The sequence below is a fragment of the Oncorhynchus nerka genome, linkage group LG20, assembly GCF_034236695.1.
Source record: "Oncorhynchus nerka isolate Pitt River linkage group LG20, Oner_Uvic_2.0, whole genome shotgun sequence".
NCBI lineage: Eukaryota > Metazoa > Chordata > Actinopteri > Salmoniformes > Salmonidae > Oncorhynchus > Oncorhynchus nerka.
Window position 1 is genome coordinate 33,591,034 of NC_088415.1, and position 22,660 is coordinate 33,613,693.

At 42.2% G+C, this 22,660-nt stretch overlaps 1 protein-coding gene across 1 annotated transcript in view; it reads left to right on the plus strand.

Moving 5' to 3' along the window:
• Nucleotides 1–5,787: 5,787 nt before the first annotated feature.
• LOC115101895 (metabotropic glutamate receptor 4-like) overlaps nucleotides 5,788–22,660 on the plus strand; it is a 122,789-nt gene continuing 105,916 nt past the window's right edge. Inside the window, exon 1 of the mRNA XM_029621352.2 lies at nucleotides 5,788–6,001. Within this exon, the coding sequence (XP_029477212.2) occupies nucleotides 5,890–6,001 (112 nt within the window). The 5' untranslated portion in view covers nucleotides 5,788–5,889. The remainder of the gene's footprint in view (nucleotides 6,002–22,660) is intronic.

Sequence of the window (22,660 nt, forward strand, 5' to 3'; positions counted from 1 at the left end):
TAACCCGGTACCTTTTCAAAAATGTATGGAGGTAGTTTTTGTGCCAATAAAAAGGGGTTAAATACACTTCAAATTAGTGGATTAGTCTATTTCAGCAACACCCGTTTCTGAGAGGTGTATAAAATTGAGCACATAGCCATGCAATCTCCATAGACAAACACTGGCAGTATAATGGCCTTAATGAAGAGCTCAGTGATTTTTAATGTGGCGGTGTCATAAGATGTTACCTTTCCAAATTGACTGGCCTGCACAGAGCCCTGACCTCAACCACATCGAACACCTTTATTATGAATTGGAACACCGACTGCGAGTCAAGCCTAATCGCCCAACATCAGTGCCTAATGCTCTAATGGCTGAATGGAAGCAAGTCCATGCAGTGATGTTCCAACATTCAGTGGATTGCCTTCCCAGAAGAGTGGAGGCTGTTATAGCAGCAAAGGGGGGACCAACTCCATATTAATGCCCATGATTTTGGAATGAGATGTTAGAAGAGCAGTGTCCACATACTTTTGGCCATGTAGTGTGTGTCCAAAAAACACATATTTCCTGAGCTTTCTTATATCTTCTAGATAAAGGAAAAACACTTCAAAACCGTATTCCTTGTTTTTTTTTACTGTATCTTTTGCCATCTATGAATGTGTTATTCAATGCATTTATATAGTCTATATAGTAAAGGCTAAATTCAATATGTGTTCAAATAATTGTTTTATTTTGGCGGGATTCCTACAGGAGTCTGACAATTCTAAATCAAATAGCTAGATTATCCATGGTATGACCTTCTTAAAACAATTCCATAGTCACCCACTCAAAGGCTTAGACTTTTAGAGGTTAAAACATTCTGAAAACTTACTTAAGTCAACATCTGTCTCTCCAGATCCATCGGTCTCTTCTTGGTGATTCTTCAAGGTGACAGCATATGCCAATAACCCTGGAGGCTGTAGCTGTAGCCTAGTGACAGAAAACATTTGGAGAGAGATCAGGCCAATTTCACTAAACTGTCAGTCATATCTAAGATGTCTGTATCAGGGTCATACAGCAGTCATGATCTTCCTTCAAATAACCAGGATCACATCCAAACATATCTTGATTTGTTTAACACGTTTTTGGTTCCCAAATACTATTGCAATATGTAATTGTATAGATCCCCCATCACTATTGAGTAGTAAATTGTTTTAACTGACTTGCCTAGATAAATAAAGGTTAAATTAAAAATGTTTAAAAATAATATTGCTATTTATCTTATCGAGTCAGATAAACTTTATAATAGGCTAATTGCTTTGTCTTATTTGAGTAGCATGTGATGTATATACTATATAATATACTGTATATACACATATAGCTTTTCACTGTCTAGTAGTGTAATTTATAACCTACAGGGACCTGGGGCCAATCAAAGTGCATCAGCATAAGAAGAGGTGTCTTTGTATTTTATGTTGTAACATGAAACTCATTATTGAGTGTCATAAAATCTGCTCAGTTAAATCCCAAAGTGTGCAGGGAAGAAGCTCCGGAAAGATCACTGACCATCATAAATCTGAAATTACTTGAGCAAGCAGGAATAGAGATTACTTATCAAGTGGGAAAAGTGTTCAGCACTTGAGGCAGTCTTTAAGACTTCCGCACTGGCACTACAACAGTACATTCAGCAGAGTGAATCCAGATCTATTATGACAGTAGATTTTTGGCACAAACACAAATAATATGGAAACCTTTTGACTCATTATTTAATACATACATTGAAAAAAAGGAATTATAGGACTGGTTGACGAGATCAATAGTGGACCCAGGGTCTTGTCAGTGGGGTGAGAAGCATCAAGATGTACGCAGGATTCGATTGCAAAATGGTGGTATTTATTTACAGGTGCAGAAAGTGAAGATGGATCCAAAATATGTACAAGATGTTGAGGAACACTGACGTATACTTTCAAAACAACAAACAATAATCTAAATGGTAAATATACAGAAGCTTCGACTGGCTTCTAAGGCAATGCACCTTCAAACCAGACGGAGCAACTATAACTTAGACATATCATCAATAATCCCTCAGTTGAGAGCCCAGAGGAAACATGTCACTCCTTCCTAAACTCTCCCGAAATGAGAAACCTGAAAAGGTTAGAAGGCCACCTAAACAGGTATTTCATCAATGTAACATTTAGAATTCCCATCACAATTAATACTTATCAAATGTCATCATATCAATGGCCAACACATTTCCCAATATCAGGACATATTATAACATAGAGTTAACATAGAATAAATGTATTAGGAAAACTGACCACGTGTGCACATGCTGGGTAACCATGTGGCTTCACCAGCTCTCACTCTCCAAATCAGTCCACAAACAATCCACTGTGGTGAGTAGGCTACAGTTTGGTGAGACAATGTAACTTTAAACTCTAACAAACAATGTTAACATTTCTACTCGCTTGTGATATTTTGTATAACTGTGGGACTTAGTGATAGGACATGCTTGAAAATGCTTGCATGAAAACTAAACAACTACAGTATGTTTTGGACACAGTGCCCTTAGCTCCCGTTTGACAAGCACTTCTGTCCCGGCAACGGCATGGGAAGTCTACTTAGTAGCCAATATCAGGGTGAAGCAATAGTACACCCATCATTAGTACTTTTAATTAAAAATAATACACTTTTCAGTTTTATAACTGAAAATGTACAATTATCTCTGTAAAACGAAAAGTGACGTACGACTCAGTCATCCTCTTGCTTCAAAACTCCAAACTGTCTGACCTATAGCAGAGCGCTTTCAACGCACCCACTCCTTTCCACACGCCCACTAATTTGCTTTTGACACACCCACTCATTTCCACAAGCCCAATCATTTCCTTGACACACCCACTCCTTTCCACACACCCACTACTTTCCACACGCTCACTACTTTCCTCCACAAGCCCACTAATTACCTTGACACACACACTCCTTTCCACTCGCCCACTATTTATTTTTGACACACCCACTCCTTTCCACACACCCACTATTTCCTTTTTGACACACCCTCTCTTTTCCACATGCCCACTATTTTCTTTTCTACACACCCACACCTTTCCACAAGCCCTTGACACAGCCACACCTTTCCACAAGCCCTTGACACACCCACACCTTTCCACAAGCCCTTGACACACCTACACCTTTCCACAAGCCCTTGACACAGCCACACCCACACCTTTCCACAAGCCCTTGACACAGCCACACCTTTCCACAAGCCCTTGACACAGCCACACCTTTCCACAAGCCCTTGACACACCCACACCTTTCCACACGCCCTTGACACAGCCACACCTTTCCACAAGCCCTTGACACACCCACACCTTTCCACAAGCCCTTGACACACCCACACCTTTCCACAAGCCCTTGACACAGCCACACCTTTCCACAAGCCCTTGACACAGCCACACCTTTCCACAAGCCCTTGACACAGCCACACCTTTCCACAAGCCCTTGACACAGCCACACCTTTCCACAAGCCCTTGACACAGCCACACCTTTCCACAAGCCCTTGACACAGCCACACCTTTCCACAAGCCCTTGACACAGCCACACCTTTCCACAAGCCCTTGACACACCCACTCCTTTCCACAAGCCCTTGACACACCCACACCTTTCCACAAGCCCTTGACACACCCACTCCTTTCCACAAGCCCTTGACACAGCCACACCTTTCCACAAGCCCTTGACACAGCCACACCTTTCCACAAGCCCTTGACACACCCACTCCTTTCCACAAGCCCTTGACACAGCCACACCTTTCCACAAGCCCTTGACACAGCCACACATTTCCACAAGCCCTTGACACACCCACTCCTTTCCACATGCCCATTACTTTCCTTTCAACACACCCACGTGCCCATACTCCGGTCACCATATTGGGCTGCAGTTACCCCCTTTTCGATTCCCTGGGACATTTCGATAAAAAATGTAATAATAATCAGACATACAAATCATGAGATTGGGTAGACAGGGCATAAAATGCAGGTGGGAATTTTGGTCATGTTAAGCTAGAGCAACAAGTGAATACTGCACCTCTGATGCACCTCCCATTTCTGACTCATCCTCTGTCCCAACTGACGGCAGAACTTCTACAGACGTATAAGCTGGAGCATTGGTACATTGTGGAAGGCAACTCATCTAGAGAGACTACGTGCTCCACAGTGCACATACTTTCAAGGAGACATAAAGGGAATATGTTTGTAAAATATGTTATCAAGGATGCACATTTTACTCTGAATTGTATTCTTGTAGACAAATATACATCACCAAAACTATACAGTTTATGTTATTACCATATTCTTGTTCTCTCCACCAAAAAAACTGAAAACAATGTTGCTCTTGTGAATGCCGAGAAAACACAAGACTGCCTTGTCAAGTTACTTTAAAATGTGTTATCACAGGCCCTGGAACAAAGGCCCTTGTCTGTTAACACTTTTCACCACCAAATGAATCACTTCTAGTCTGTGAGAATCTAATTTAAATGAGCTTATTATAGCTTTGGTGCTACTTGATTGGCTTGAGGGCAGCTTGAAGTGGAATAACACTTTGTCTACAACATCTCAACTTTGAGGTTTAATCTCAGCGTTGTCTTGACACTCTTGAGAAATGCTGTGCTTATTTTTGCAGAGGACTACAGTATATGACATCATAGCGTGTGCACATAGATGTGGGAGTGAGCAGACAGAGACGTTTTTGTTCCTTTTTGAAATCGTAGCATTCAACTCTCCTTAGGTGTCAATATTTCCATTCAACCATCCTTCAGTGTCAATATTTCAGTGTACAGAAGTGTAATACCACAGGTGATTACTCCAGTAACCATTATTCTGAGGTTTACCCTGTGGAGTAAAATCCAGGTTCTCACCTCCGTCCTGATGTCTCATTTACTCATCAGTCACCTGAATGAACAGAAAATCATACCTCGTCATTGAAAATGCTATTTGAAACTATTCCCATATAAAATGTATAAACCCAAAACATAATATTTCATTAAATAGACCAAGCATGCATGTGGAACCCAAAATGTATCTCTGTTGCATAATTTGGACATGGTGTAGCATGGTGTAGGCTTGAACATAGTCCTCAAATAAAATGCTATCTCTCACCATGACATCTGCATATCCACATAAAGGGTCAAGTGCCATTCAATCTCCATTAGTGTTTGCATTGCACAGAGATAGAATCCTTTAACAGCAAACAACCGATTCCGCTTTCAAGACAGTAACTCTTAGGTAAATGAAAGTGCAACACGATGCTTAACACACAAAAGCATAGCATCTGTGTTAACTGGTTGGCTTTTCATTTACCATTTGATAGTATTGATCAGCATCCAAGAGATGAGAGGGTTGGTTAATGAAACCATCCTGATAGTTCATAAATGTTTGATATACTTTGCTCAATTATGTTACCATCAGCCCACCAAAGACCTTTCCCCTTAGGAACAAAATGTACTTGATATGAAATGACCCTTTACAAACTACTTTTACTAGTTTAATAACACTTCTCTCAAATAGGGTGTCAGCTTTTAACACATGCAATCAAGCCTCTACATTCTACAAGTCAGGAGTCCTCTGGACCAATATGAAAGCACCGAGAGCTGACTGCATACTCACAAAGCCGTTTACAGTGATTACCTCTGTAAATTAGAAATGACCTACAACTTGTCTTCAATAAGAGACACTTGAGATGTACTAACTTCCATCATTCCTTCCAGCATATATCGATACTATAAAGTGGAACTACAGTATGTGCTCACATCATGTCCTCTTGTTCTCTCCTCAGATCCCCCAGGTGAGTTATGCCTCCACGGCTCCGGAGCTGAGCGATAACACGCGCTATGACTTCTTCTCCCGCGTCGTGCCTCCGGACACCTACCAGGCACAGGCAATGGTGGACATAGTCAAAGCCATGCGCTGGAATTATGTCTCCACAGTAGCATCGGAGGGCAACTATGGAGAGAGTGGTGTGGACGCCTTCATACAGAAGTCCCGCGAAGACGGTGAGTCATCTTCATCTCACCTGAGCATTCTTTTCACTGTTCCACATGCATGCTTGGTCTTATTTCATTCAATATTATTTTTGATTGGCTCCTGCAATCAGGAACCTATTATGACATCACATGGCGACACAAATTGGTTGGGTATGGAAACTTCCCGATGTTTTGGCTCACAAACCTTCAGGATCCATATGTTTATGGGCATTGGAAAAGCTACATTTAGTTAAATTCATTATCATGTTGCATTTGAGTTATATTTACCCTATTGCAATGAGGCCAATCACTTAACATAGGTGCCATGCTTTTGTGTGTTAAGCCTACAGTAGTGTTGCACTTTCATTTACTGGCTTGAAAGCGGAATCGGTTGTTTGCTGTTAAAGTATTCTATCTCTGTGCAATGCAAACACTAATGGAGATTGAATGGCACTTGACCCTTTATGTGGATATGCAGATGTCAGTCCTCAAATAAAATGCTATGTTCAAGCAGCTGAACCAAACAAAGCAGGGGAACTCATTGGAAATTACCCTGTAGCTTTTGAGTGCTTTTATCTCTGCAGTATTATTTCACACATCCTGTATCTGCTTAAGAGTTTTTCAGGTATGGCATTATACTATTTTAGCTGTATCTCCTTATGAAGCGTTAGAGGCAGAGTGGTCGGGTACTTTTCATCTTGTTGTGACCATTCAGAATTCAAATGAAAGGAAAAGACAGTCATAAAAGAGCTGTTCCATTGGAGCATTCCATCCACAGATCAAACAACACCTTTTAGATATAATAGTAATGGCCATTTGAGCATTCCATCCACAGATCAAACAACACCTTTTAGATATAATAGTAATGACCATTTGAGCATTCCATCCACAGATCAAACAACACCTTTTAGACATAATAGTAATGGCCATTTGAGCATTCCATCCACAGATCAAACAACACCTTTTAGACATAATAGTAATGGCCATTTGAGCATTCCATCAAACAACAGATCAAACAACACCTTTTAGACATAATAGTAATGGCCATTTGAGCATTCCATCCACAGATCAAACAACACCTTTTAGACATAATAGTAATGGCCATTTGAGCATTCCATCCACAGATCAAACAACACCTTTTAGACATAATAGTAATGGCCATTTGAGCATTCCATCCACAGATCAAACAACACCTTTTAGACATAATAGTAATGGCCATTTGAGCATTCCATCCACAGATCAAACAACACCTTTTAGACATAATAGTAATGGCCATTGTGCCCAAAGAATAGAATCCAGTCATGAATTAGGAGGACAATTAGATAATATTGTTGGCTGTACTATGACGATCATCATCCATCATACACATCATACTGTACATATAAAATAATTACATTTTTCCATTTGCATTAACCCAGCTGACCTCAAACAAATCCAGAATGGTTTATCTGACAGTTGACAGAATAACATATAGCATCAAATAGCCTAACATGAATAAATTAAACATGTGGTAGTAAAGCTTGAGACATTTTGAACCTACTAGAGATCAAAAGGTCTTCTCTCTCTTTTTATGGAATTGAAAGTTGTATGAATCTTTTTCAAAGTGAGGTTATGAAGGTTGAGAAGTGTTCTCACATTGCAGCAGTACAGCCATGCCTGGGACATTGGAAGGAATGATTAATAGTTTCTTTTTGTTTGCTGGCAAAGAGTTCTAGGCCATTCATCTCTGTCTCCCTGGCCTCAAATCTGCCCCTTATTGATGGGCGTTTGGCAGCATAATCTGAAAATAAGTGGATACTGATTTGTAATGTAAAGCGCATGAATAATTAAAATATTGGAAGTGAAACAGGTCAGTGCTTCTGAATGAATTATCCATGTTGATGAATTCATATCTTAATAGAAAACAGAAGTGAATTTATTTACATTTGCCATAGAGGATCATTGTTTCTTTATGCCCCCCCATGTGCACAAATTACCTGTGTGTACATGCATTCATGTGTGTATTTTTGTCATTATGCTCGTCCTGCTGACCCTACACCCTCTGTCAGTTTACGGGTGTCATTGTCCTGAAATGGGTACCTTGGCCACATTTAGTTTCAGCTTTCTGGCTAAACTAAAAACAATTTGTCCAATGCGATTGGAAAAGTATTGAGGAAGGGAAAATGAATCAGTATTGAACGATAGCTAGAAAGTGAACAAACAAGAGAGAACTGAGAAGTAGAAGTGAGCATGACTGCCCGGAGCACCAGTGGGCGTGAGCGTATAACAGCGTTGGGAATACAGTCAGCTCTGAGCAGGGAGCAAGCCACACACGCTCAGCCTGACCTCTGACCCCTGCTGGGGTTGAATGTAATCACTACCGACATGCCTACCGCTCTCTGTGCCACTGTGGCTCGCTCGTCTGCCGGCTCCAAGCTGCTGTCCATCATACTGTATGTCCTAGAGAGAGACCAGTGGCGGAGGAAGCAGAGGAGTGCCCCTGCAGAGCCCTCCAGCTTCCCCTGCTCAGCTCTGTGGAGGAGAACTTCATATGAGGAGAGTTCAGCCGGCTCAGCAATTTATAGGTTGTAGCCTCTAGGTTGCACCATGGGGAGCCTCCAGAAAGGGAGTTCCGTGTGTAGGCTGCCAGATTAGCCAGGGTGGAGCTAATTTATTGTACAGTAGGTTGAGCTCAGTTCAACTAAAGCAGCAAACTCCAAACCCACTTCTTTTCGCAGATAGACAGACAATATGGTAGGGTTATGTACTGCATCTTTCCAAGCATCTCTGCCAGGAGGTAAAAACACACCATGCAGCTGCCAAGCCAACTTGCTGAACACCCCTTATTGCTTGGCTTCTTATTTGCCGTGGCAACAGAAAGCAATCTATGAATACCCACCAAACCATGACATGTCCAATTAGCATTCCTCTCACCTAGTGCTGTACTGCTGACTTTTTCCCTCGTGAGCGCTCAACTCAAAAAGCTCCCTGCACTCCCAAGTCTCCATGCGCCAGACCATTACACCCTGCAGTTTAATGATACTGAGAGCATGGCCATTTTCACTGATCCTTGTAGGATGTTATATTGAACAGTGGTGTAAAGTACTTAAGTAAAAATTATTTTAAGTACTACTTAAGTAGTTTTTTGGGGAACCTGTACTTTACTATATATATATATATATATATATATATTTTTTTTTTTTTGAATTTTTATCCCTTTTTCTCCCCAATTTCGTGGTATCCAATTGTTTAGTAGCTACTATCTTGTCTCATCGCTACAACTACGGGCTCGGGAGAGACGAAGGTTGAAAGTCATGCGTCCTCCGATACACAACCCAACCAAGCCGCACTGCTTCTTAACACAGCGCACATCCAACCCGAAAGCCAGCCGCACCAATGTGTCGGAGGAAACAATGTGCACCTGGCATCCTTGGTTAGCGCGCACTGCGCCAAGCCCGCCACAGGAGTCGCTGGTGCGCGATGAGACAAGGATATCCCTACCGGCTAACCCGGACGACGCTAGGCCAATTGTGCGTCGCCCCACGGACCTCCCGGTCGCGGCCGGTTACGACAGAGCCTGGGCGCAAACCCAGAGTCTCTGGTGGCACAGCCGGCGCTGCAGTACAGCGCCCTTAACCACTGCGCCACCCGGGAGGCCCCTACTATTTATATTTTTGACTACTTTTACTTTTACTTCACTACATTCCTTAAGAAAATATTATACTTTTTACTCTATACATTTTCCTTGACACTCAAAAGTACTCATTACATTTTGAATGCTTAGCAGGACAGGAAAATAGTAAAATTCAATAACACTCACATGGTTCACTAAACACTCACTAAATACACATGGTTCGTTTGTAAATTATGTCTGCCCCTGGCTTTTCATAAATTAAGAGAACAAGAAAATGGTGCCTTTTGCTTTGCTTAATATAAGGAATTTGAAATGATTTATACCTTTACTTTTGAGTCTTAAGTATATTTTAAACCAAATAATTTTAGACTTTTACTCAATTAGAATGTTACTGCATTTTATTTTATTTTTTATTTTACCTTTATTTAACCAGGCAAGTCAGTTAAGAACACATTCTTATTTTCAATGACGGCCTGGGAACAGTGTTAACTGCCTGTTCAGGGGCAGAACGACAGATTTGTACAAACTTTTTACTAGAGTAAAACTTTTACTTGAGTAATTCTCTATTCAGGTATCTTTACTCAAATTGACATACCTTACCAACAGATCCAAAGATGATGCAATCTCTATTGCACTCTACACTGCCCTTTCCCAGCTGGACAAAAGGAACACCTATGTGAAAATGCTGTTCATTGACTACAGCTCAGCATTCAACACCATAGTGCTCTCAAAGCTCATCACTAAGCTAAGGACCCTGGGACTAAACACCTCTCTCAGCAACTGGATCCTAGACTTCTTGACAAGCCGCCCCCAGGTGGTAAGGGTAGGTAACAATACATCCGTCATGCTGATCCTCAACACAGGGCCCCTCAGGGGTGCGAGCTCAGTCCCCTCCTGTACTCGCTGTTCACGCATGACTGCACAGCCAGGCACAACACCAACACCATCATTAAGTTTACTGATGACACACCAGTGGTAGGCCTGATCACCGACAACGATGAGACAGCCTATAGGAGGTCAGAGACCTGACCGTGTGGTGCAAGGACAACAACCCATCACTCAACGTGAATAAGACTTAAGGAGATGATTGTGGACCACAGTAAAAGGAGGACCGAGCACTCCCCCATTCTCATCGACGGGGCTGTAGTGGAGCAGGTTGAGAGCTTCAAGTTCCTTGGCGTCCACATCACCAACAAACTAACATGGTCCAAGCACACCAAGACAGTCATGAAGAGGGCACGACAAAGCCTATTCCCCCTCAGAAAACTAAAAAGATTTGGCATGGGTCCTCAGATCCTCAAAAGGTTTTACATCTGCACCATCGAGAGCATCCTGACGGGTTGCATCACTGCCTGGTATGGCAACTGCTCGGCCTCCGACCGCATGGCGCTACAGAGGGTAGTGCGTACTGCCCAGTACATCATCGGGGCCAAGCTTCCAGCCATCCAGGACCTCTACACCAGGCGGTGTCAGAGGAAGGCCCTAAAAATTGTCAAAGACTCCAGCCACCCTAGTCATAGACTGTTCTCTCTGCTACCGCACGGCAAGCGGTACCAGAGTGCCATGTCTATGTCCAAGAGGCTTCTAATCAGCTTCTACCCCCAAGCCATAAGACTCCTGAACAGCTAATCAGCAGCTAACCCTGTATATAGCCCTGATATTGTTATTTACTGCTGCTCTTTATTATCTGTTTTTCTTATCTCTTACTTTTTTTCTTAAAACTGCATTGTTGCTAAGGGCTTGTAAGTAATCATTTCACTGTAAGGTCTACCTGTTGTATTCCGCGCATGTGACAAATACAATTTTATTTTATTTGAAGTATGACAGTTGGATAATTTTTCCAACACTGATATTGAAGCCAGCATACTCTGGATTTGTCATTGTACTCAGATTACACAAGGGCCACCGGAAAACGTGTGGCAAGGCGGCATTGGCCACAGCACTTTTATTTAATTGTTTTATTTCACCTTTATTTAACCAGGTAGGCTAGTTGAGAAGTAGTTCTCATTTGCAACTGCGACCTTGCCAAGATAAGGCATAGCAGTTCGACACATACAACAACACAGAGTTACACATGGAATAAACAAACATACAGTCAATAATACAGTAGAAAAAAAATAAACAAAAAGTATGTACAGTGAGTGCAAATGAGGTAAGATAAGGAAGTTAAGGCAAGAAATAGGCGACGGTGGCAAAGTCATTAAAATATAGCAATTAAACACTGGAATGGTAGATGTGCAGAAGATGAATGTGCAAGTAGAGATACTGGGGTGCAAAGGAGCAATATAAATAAATAAATACAGTATGGGGATGAGGTAGTTGGATGGGCTGTTTACAGATGGGCTATGTACAGGTGCAGTGATATGTGAGCTGCTCTGACAGCTGGTGCTTAAAGCTAGTGAGGGAGATCTGAGTCTCCAGCTTCAGTGATTTTTGCAGTTCGTTCCAGTCATTGGCAGCAGAGAACTGGAAGGAAAGGCGGCCAAAGGATGAATTGGCTTTGGGGGTGACCAGTGAGATATACCTGCTGGAGCGCGTGCTACGAGTGGGTGCTGCTATGGTGACCAGTGAGCTGAGATAAGGCGGGGCTTTACCTAGCAGAGACTTGTAGATGACCTGGAGCCAGTGTGTTGGAGTGAAGCGAGGGCCAGCCAACGAGAGCGTACAGGTCACAGTGGTGGGTAGTATATGGGGCTTTGGTGACAAAACGGATGGCACTGTGATAGACTGTATCCAATTTGTTGAGTAGAGTGTTGGAGGCTATTTTATAAATGACATCGTTGAGGATCGGTAGGATGGTGAGTTTTACGAGGGTATGTTTGGCAGCATGAGTGAAGGATGCTTTGTTGTGAAATAGGAAGCCGATTCTAGATTTAATGTTGGATTGGAGATGCTTAATGTGAGTCTGGAAGGAGGGTTTACAGTCTAACCAGACACTTAAGTATTTGTAGTTATCCACATATTCTAAGTCAGAGCACTTTTCAATCAGGTTTGGCAGCGCCATACCACTTTTGATTTAGTTTAATAAAATATATAGATGCTAAATGTTAAAAAGAGGGGCTAAGTCATGTTTTTTTTACTGATTTGGCTCATGATTTGTCAACTCAAGCACAATTTATCTGTCCATCACATTAGAGTGCTGCTACATGCTTGTTCTGTGTCTTGACCAATCAGATTCACAGAAATCACATGTCGCACAGGCTAGGGCACAATGTGCGTTCTTCACTTTCCACCAGTATTTATTTAGCAAGCGTGATAGCACATCACTGTAGGCTACTAACAACAGCAGCCGCATAGTCTCAACTCGGATGTTGGCCCACCACCTCAACCTCGACAAGACAGAGCTGCTCTTCCTCCTGGGGAAGGCCTGCCCGCTCAAAGACCTCTCTCCATTACGATTGACAATTCCATGTTGTCCCCCTCCTAGAGAGCAAAGAACCTTGCCGTGACCCTGGACAACACCTTGTCGTTCTCTGCAAACATCAAAGCAGTGACTCGCTCCTGCAGGTTCATGCTCTGCAACGTCTGTAGAGTACTACCCTACCTCACAAAGGAAGCGGCGCAGGTCCTAATGCAGGCACTTGTCATCTCCCGTCTGGACTACCGCAACTCACTGTTGGCTGGGAATTTCACTCGTGCCATCACACCCCTATGATTTATTCAGAACGTGTTCAACCTTTCCATATTCTCCCATGTCACCCTGCTCCTCCGCACACTCCACTGGTTTCCAGTCAAATCTTGCATCCATTACAAGAACATGGTACTTGCCTACAGAGCAGCAAGAGGAACTACCCCTCCCTACCTTCAGGCTATGCTCAAACCCTACACCCAAATCCCAGCACTCCGTTCTGCCACCTACTAGCCAGTAGCCTTAATTCTTGCATAGAATCCAACCTAGCTGAAGCGATGCAATTTTCCTGATTTCTGACCCCTTTCTTTCACTGGCATCCATTGATTTAGTCACCCTAATTCTGCCCATCCTACAAGGCTAAAAACGCTGATAACTTTTGAATGATAGAGACATGAGGTTTGGACCATTGGTTTTCTTAGAGGATTATCCAAACAGTATTTTACCCATTGGTCAAAAGATGTGTTTTGATTGGACACTCTGGCCAGGATAAAGGAAGTGGTAACGTGCTGTATTTATAGTCCATTTGTTTATGAAAAAATGTGAATGGTTTATGAATTTAGTTTATATTCAAACTTGGGCTGACTCGTCTAACTACACTTTTTCAATCCAAAATGATGTACTGGAATTGATCAATAAACACTACAGCTGACATAGACTGTGAGTTAATGTTTCAATAGGCCCACAGTTGCACAGGGCAAGACTACTACAAAGGGAAAGACTACTACTCTGGCCCCATCATAGCCCATATTAAACCTTTTTACAACAGATTACATACCGTATAAGGTCTGACGATTTACCTGGTTAGATACCAGATCAGGAAAAACTACGGGCCCCAGAATTTATTTTCTCGCCACACCACTTTGGGACCTGTGGTGCCACCTATTGATTACATTGATATATTATGTCACATGGTATGTTGGTTAAATGAAGCATTAACAATACAATAAAACAGAGGCAGCCACAAACCACACAATTTAATCAGTGTGTTGTGTGATGAAGGGCAGCAGGTATTCTGGCGGTTAAGAGCGTTGGGCCAGTAACCAAAAGGTTGCCTGTTCGAATCCACAAGCTGACTTGGTGAAAAATCTGTCCATATGCCCTTGAGCAAGGCACTTAACCCTAATTGCTCCTGTAAGACAATCTGGATAAGAGCGTCTGCTAAGTTACTAAAATGTAAATGAAGGAGAGAACGTAATTGAAAAGTGATTAGAATATCCACCAAGCTCAATTATTTACTGTCATTATTATCTGATTCAAAGCTGATTGGGATGCATGGGATGCACAGGCTGATGTGAAGTATATTGACTACCTTCTGGGCTGCAATTAAGTACTGTATGTGAACAAAACAGGCTGAGAAGAAAGGTAATGAAATACTGGGCACCAGCAGTAAAGGTATTTGTGTTACATACTCACGGTCTCCTAAGCCTAGGACTCACATAAACATACTCCATGGACTCACATAGATGCAGTTTGATAGTGACCCAGAAAGCTTCAGCAAGCATGAACGTGCGTAGTAAGTGAAAATCAAAGCCACAGGTGGTTTGGCTGGTTGACAGAAAGCCACCAGAGAGGTTTCCTTTCATCTTAGAGTGGCCAGCCCGGAGCAGAGATGGAGGGATGTGGTCTCTCATTATTAATCAGCCAAACAGAGACAGAGTCAATACTGCCGGGCTTTACTTTGTCCCGTCACGGCCTAACCCATCTGACAGGGTAGACAGAGAGGAGGCGCTACCCCACATCACAATGTGGACAATGCATAATAAGTGCACTGTGCAATTCAAACTGCTTAGGATCTGTTAAATTTAACCTTTGCCGAGTCCCCAACAACCAGATGTTCCGGTTTTCTTGGGAAATGGAAAGAGAGCCTGTGACACAACTTCCACTTTAGGATGTTAACAAGGTGACACTCCATCTTAACTCCTCCTCCACTTTTACTGGATTGGTTGAACAATGCAGAAGAGAACCTGTCATTACATTTTTTCTTCTTGTCAAGACCAGTATGTAGGGGATCTTGTTTCAAGCGTTTCTTTTACACCTTCTACATTAATGTAAAGGCTTCTAGGAGTAGTGGGTGGAGGAGTCAGGCGCAGAGAGCAGGGTTAGTTCAAACGTGGATCTTTATTCCAGGAACAGAGTAACGGTCACGCCAAACACAAGGGCGCATAAATACCAAGTCCAACAAACAGGACGAAACTGTCCGGAAAAAAGGAATCCACAATAATCCACACACCATGAACAGAAAAACAAGCCTGCACAAAAGCAGGCGGACCTACCGGGTTTAAATAGCTCAAAACCCAAACAAGAAACAGGTGAAACTAATCAGACAAAACTAACTGAAACAGAAAAGGGGATCGGTGGCAGCTAGTAGGCCGGCGACGCCGAGCGCCGCCCAAACAGGAAGGGGCACCGTCTTCGGTGGGATTTGTGACAGTTAAGTTACATTTAACCTAATGATTACAATCCCGTTTAACCCTCAAAAAATGAATCTTTTTTTTAATGTACTGCATGTTATCATTATTCACTTTTCACATGAGATTCTTAACGTTTTATATATTTCTACCAGGGCTTGGAACCAAAATTATTTTCCAATTGTTTGGTTCTGAACAGAAGCAATATTATTTTTTTGTTCCGTCACAATGTTCTGACCAGCAAATAAAGTTCTCAACCGGTTCCAACAAAAACAAAGTAACAGTTTATAGAATTCCTTTCTATTCCTTTTTAAACCTCTGAAGTCACATTTTTTTTTACATTTAGCTCAACATTAAATTACTTCACATATCAGTGTGCATAGATCAGCTTGCTATGGAGAGGGAACGTGATTTCATCTGTATAGGAAAGTCATTAAGAGCAAATTGTATTTTGCCGTAAAAGCATGGTTTAATTATAATGAAAGAAAAGAAAAACACTGTGCTGCCAGTCACAGTGTAGGGCGCCAGATGCAACATACATTTTGCGGGTGAGAGAGGATGGAGGAAGCTTTCTTTGAAACGACTGGGCATCTTGTTATGACATGCATTGTCTGAATTAGGCCCACAGAATTCTACCTACGTAAGAGCGACTTCTATGGAGGAACTTTTTATTTCTTTGAACTTCCCGATTTGGTTTAACATTGGACCAGAGCAAACGTTAGCTAGCTAGCTAAAACATGTGTTTAACCATCTTCAGTGGGCAAATGCTCACCTTCAATGGCCACTGGCAAGCTGGAGAAGTGTGCTCTTCATGGATGAATCCCAGTTTCAACTGTACGCAGACAGCGTGTATGGCTTTGTGTGGGCGAGTGATTTGCTGATGTCAACTTTGTGAACAGAAGTGCCCCATGGTGGCAGTGGGGTTATGGTATTGGCAGGCATAAGCTATGGACAACAAACACAATCGCATTTTATCGATGGCAATTGGAATGTACAGAGATACCGTGACGAGATCCTGAGGCCCATTGTCGTGCCATTCATCCGCTGCCATCACCTCATGTTTCAGAATGATAATGCATGGCCCCAGTATTTCCATGGCCTGCATCCTCAACAGACATGTCACGACCAATTGAGCATGTTTGGGATGCTCTGGATCGATGTGTGTTCCAGTTCCCGCCAATATCCAGCAACTTCACGCAGCCATTGAAGAGGAGTGGGACATCATTCTACAGGCCACAATCAACAGCCTGATCAACTCTATGCAAAGGAGATGTGTCTCGAGGCAAATGGTGGTCACACCAGATACTGACTGGTTTTATGATCCACGCCCCTACTTTTTAAAAAAAGTATCTGGGACCAACATATGCATATCTGTATTTCCAGTCATGTGAAATGCATAATTTATTATTTAAAAAAATAAATATATTTAACCAGGTAGGCCAGTTGAGAACAAGTTCTCATTTACAACTGCGACCTGGCAAAGCAGTGCGACACAAACACAGAGTTACGCATGGGATAAACAGGTGCAATGATTGGTAAATTGCTCTGACAGCTGATGCTTAAAGTTAGTGAGGGAGATATGAGTCTCCAGCTTCAGTGATTTTTGCAATTCGTTCCAGTCATTGGCAGCAGAGAACTGGAAGGAAAGGCGGCCAAAGGAGGAGTTGGCTTTGGGGATGACCAGTGAAATATACCTGCTGGAGTGCGTGCAATGGGTGGGTGCTGCTATGGTGACCAGAGAGCTGTGATAAGGCGGGGCTTTACCTAGAAAATACCTTTATAGGTGACTTGGAGCCAGTGGGTTTGGCGACGAATATGAAGCGAGGGCCAACGAGAGCATACAGGTCACAGTGATGGGAAGTATATGGGGTTTTGGTGACAACTAATAGCACTGTGATAGACTGCATCCAATTTGTTGAGTAGAGTGTTGGAGGCTATTTTGTAAATGACATCGCCGAAGTCAAGGATTGGTAGGTTAGTCAGTTTTACGAGGGTATGTTTGGCAGCATGAGTGAAGGATGCTTTGTTGCAGAATAGGAAGCCAATTCTAGATCTAATTTTGGATTGGAGATGCTTATGGTGAGTCCGGAAGGAGAGTTTACAGTCTAACCAGAGACCTAGGTATTTGTAGTTGTCCACATATTCTAAGTTAGAACCGTCCAGTGTAGTGATGCTAGACGGGCGGGCGGGTGCGGGCAGCGGTCGGTTGAAGAGCATGCATTTAGTTTTACTTGCATTTAAGAGCAGTTGGAGGCCACAGAAGGAGTGTTGTATGGCATTGAAGCTCGTCTGGAGGTTTGTTAACACAGGTTCCAAAGAAGGGCCAGAAGTATACAGAATGGTGTCATCTGCGTAGAAGTGGATCAGAGAATCACCAGCAGCAAGAGCGGCATCATTGGGCCTAATGTGCCTTATGAATTTATTTCAATTGACTGATTTCCTTATATGATCTGTAACTCAGTCAAATGTTTGAAATGGTTGCATGTTGCATTTGTATTTTTGTTCAGTGTAATTAATAAATCCAATGTGAAATGTAATAACTATAATATCCTTAACTAGCATTGAAACAGCTCTCGCTAATTTCTGAATCATGCTTGTAACGTCGTCAGTAGGCTACAGTAACCTATGCTTCAGATGGGATGGTTAGGTAGCCTACACACACACATTGGCAAAGATTTCCAGCAGGCAGGCAGACACTGGAATAATATTCTGAGTGACGAAGTGAGGGCTTTGCATAGGCACTTTGTTGCGATTTTTGGGGGACTGGAAAAAAATGCCCGGGATGTAAAATAATGTTTTTAACCAGTTCCCATGCTTTTAAAATAATGTTTTTAACCAGTTCCCATGCTTTTAAAATAATGGATCACTTTCGTTTCCGGTTCGGGGTCTGCCCCTCAAATAATTTTGTTATTTTCGGTTCTGTTCCCTGAATTGGTTCCAATCATTGATTTCTACACAATAATTTTAATTGTAGCCACTCACTCAGTTTGTAAAAAAAAACCAAATACATCTGTTTATTAACCATCTCAGATTTCTCCAACGTCCACACTGATTAATCCAATCCAATGTGTCTTGTAGCAATATGTTTACTGTCTGTAATTGAATTTGGAGTGCTAATTAGTTGACCGAGGGGTGTTGGAAATCAGCTTCTTGGTGATCTGAGTCCTCTGAAATCCGTGTCGTCTGGTGATTGGTGATTAGACAGCTCCTTTACTCAGCGTTAGTTAGAGATAAGCTGATTGCTGCTGTTGACCCTGAGACTTACTCTGCTTCTCTTTTTTATGACTGTGCTGCAATGTATGATGCAGCAAGTTAACATTTTTCTTTTCAACTGAAATGTCACTAACATTTAACATACAGTAGTTGTGGGTGGAATTTACATTTAAAAAGTTCAGTGTACAGTGATAGTTCCATTAGAGTGACTTGTTTTTACCAACAATATAGTTAAGTTCTGTTTTACTGTGACTGGACAAGCCAATGTCATGGTCTAGAGAGCTGTCATGGTCTAGAGAGCCACATTATGGACTATATACAGCTCAACTGAAAACCAGAGAGCAAGTTGTTTTCCCATTGCTGTTCCCAATCACAGTGTTTCCCATTACACACTGCAGGATATCGGTCAGGGTTCATAGTACGTATGGATTTCCACAGCACCACAGCAATCCAATATCTCGCCACCTGAAACACAGCTTCATCTCAAAGTGGTCATGCTGTATAGAATGGATCTATACACTTGTGGCTGTTTCATCAACAAAAGGACAGTTGGTCATTTTTTTTTAAGCACACACAAACTCACACTTAGACACAGCAAACATCCACAAATGAAATGTGAAAAACAGGAAGGATGCGGCTCAAAGGTTAACTCACAGGAAAGTAGCGATAACGGAGAGTTTATATAATTCATGATATCGTGTCCACATATGTTAACATCTGTTGGATCTGGAGCTACGAGGTATCTGCTAGTCTTTCTCCATAGCCTCAGGACATCATCTCATCTCCGATGGCAAAAAAAACACCTAGTTTGTCAATACTCCTGAATAGGCTACATTTATGTGGTGAAACGTAATAGTTATGGAAATGATTGACTCATTCTCTCTATGGACATATGTCATTATTTTTATGCAGCACTATGTTTCACATGTTTTCTACATACATAATGGAATAGTGTGTGGGGACATTAGTTTGTAAACAAAGTCACTTTTTTAAACATCGCTATGGCAGGTGAGAATGAATCCCAGCCACTGCCCTCAGGCTCTGTAAGATAATTAATAGCATATTGTTTGCACGGCCTTATGTGGGACAAAGGCCTCTTATACGTCGAGACATCTTAAATAATAGCCATCATTCTTACTTGGTCTCTGCAGTCTTCTTGCAGATTGCCATTTCAGGAACCTTTGCTTGGCATGCTATGTCACTTCATTGTATAAATTAGTCTGTGCTGCAGTTGAGGTCTGCAGGGTGGATTTGCAAGCACATAGCACCATGTCTCAACCGCTCTCTCTCTCTCTTTCTCCCCCCCCTCTCTCTCTCTCTCTCTCTCTCTCTCTCTCCCTCACCACCCCCTCTCTCTTTCTTTAATGGGATTTTTAAGGAGTCTGAAATGTTGATAGCACTCTGTCTCTGAAAGAAATGTGAATAATATAATTATTTTACACTGATCATGTTGCCTTATCACCACATTATATCCAACTCACCAGACACAGAAACAGTATATGCATAAGAATAAGGACTAAATTGGTACGAGGGTGACTGGTAGTTCATTCTAAGTCAGTACCATCCTGGACTTATAATTACTTTACTATGGCAGATAATTATCTGAGTCTGGGGACTCCCCAGCTTTAAACAGTCAGACCAGGGGTTCCAGGTTACACATTATGGGAGTAATGATGCTCAATTATGTTATAATCATGCAATTTCCATTTTATGACCAAGAGTTTGGCTCTGTGTTTCATGTTAAAACAGTTGTTAAAAATGCATAATGTACAGATGTATGTTTTATTTTGAGGAACAGATTTCATGTTTCAAGGGGTTATCTAATGGCAATTCCACAGTAACGGAATTTTGCAGAGACTTTAAAATGTATGCCAAACAGAAAACAATGACTACTTTCGAAGAATTTACACAGTTAAAAAAATAATAATACTGGAAAAACTGTGCAGATGCAACTTTTGGTAACAGAATTACGGTAAAATCCATCATCAAATGTATCTGTACAGTTCTTCCAGTAAATGTTTGTTTTTTAAGTTAAGTGGAAATTGTTAAAAGTACTCATTGTGCATAGAGCCCTATGGTTTCTTAAACTGTGAAATCAGTGGTTTTTGTTTGGTATACATTTTAAAGTGAAAAATCAGAGTCTCAGCTTATTTCTGTTATCATGGAATTGTCCCTAACAGTTTCCCCACCCCTTACCACCACTTCCATTGTCATTACAGATAACTTTGTATGGTAGCATTACAAATTGGTAGTTTATTTCATCATCAGCACATTGGGATGAAGGAATTCCAGGATTTATTCACGACTCCTCTGCTAGATGTAAATGTAGGTGTGCATGAGTGAGTGCATCTGTGTGTGTGATGGCTTTTGCCCACGATTCAGCTCTAATCATATCTCTTTCCTTGCAACCCTTTAGCATTACACCTGCCTCACCAAAGCACAGAGGCTTCCCCATACAAAAACAAGGAAGTGAGCTAAATGTGGCAAGATACAATATATAAGCTTCAAGGCATGAATCATTACCTTAAAAATACATACTTATTAAGGACAGGAACCACAGGCTAAAATGACATTTTTACATATACTTTTGATTAATGTCAGGATCTGACCCTTTTTTATACATTTTCACCTAAAATGACATACCCAAATTTAACTGCCTGTAGCTCAGGACCTGAAGCAAGGATATGCATATTCTTGATTCCGAAAATAATGAAAGAAAAAGTTAAACTATCAAAGACACTTACTGATACACAAAGTAGGTCTCACAAGCAAGAGCCTGTAAGTAAAACAAGATCTCAATTTGCCAATATAGAAAGGCTTTTGTGCAGAAAGTCTGACAGTATTATGTCATTTTGGTTATATACAGAGATGAGAGATGGGGAGAGGGAGATGAGAGTGAAGGATTTAAATGTTAATGCAGTGACCACCACCTCTTCCTCTCCAGAGACAGCAGGGGTTCAAACTGTAGTACATTTGAATATAAAAATGGATTTGATCAAACAAAACTATCACGTTTCAAGGAAGAACCAGATGCAGACAATGTCGAAGTAACACACGATTATTACTAGAACAGGGGGCAGGCAAAACGTAGGTCAAGGGCAGGCAGAAGTCAGTAATCCAGATCAGAGTCCAAAGGTACAAAGCGGCAGGCAGTCTCGGGGTCAAGGCAGGCAGAGGTCAATAATCCAGGGCGGTGTGACAAGGTACAGAAATGGCAGGCAGGGTCAGGGCAGGCAGAATGGTCAAAACCAGGAAAACTAGAAAACAGGAACTAGAAACAGACAGGAGCAAGGGGTGAAATGCTGGTAGGCTTGACGAACAAAACGTACTGGCAACAGACAGAGAACACAGGTATAAATACACTGGGGATAATGAGGAAGATGGGCGACACCTGGAGGGGGTGGAGACAAGCACAAAGGGAAGTGAAACAGATCAGGGTGTGACAGTACCTGGGCTCATACCTGGTTGACCGGGGTGCCGGCGTTGTAAATCAGCGATGAGGCCTGGGTCAGGATGTCCCTAGCGAGGACCCAGCACCTCTCCTCCTGGCCATAACCCTCCCAGTCAACCAGGTACTGGAATCCCCTGCCCCGAGATCGAACCTTCAGGAGACGCCTCACCATGTCTGCCGGTTGGCTGTCAATGAGACGGGGGAGAGGGGTGGGCCTGGAGACAAAGGGCTGTGAGACATGGGTTTGATCCTAGACACATGAAAAGTGGGATGTATACCAAGGGTACGGGGCAACAGAAGGCAAACAGCAGATGGGCTAAGTATCTTGGAGATGGGGAAAGGGCTGATAAACCGGGGGGAAAGTTTGCGGGAC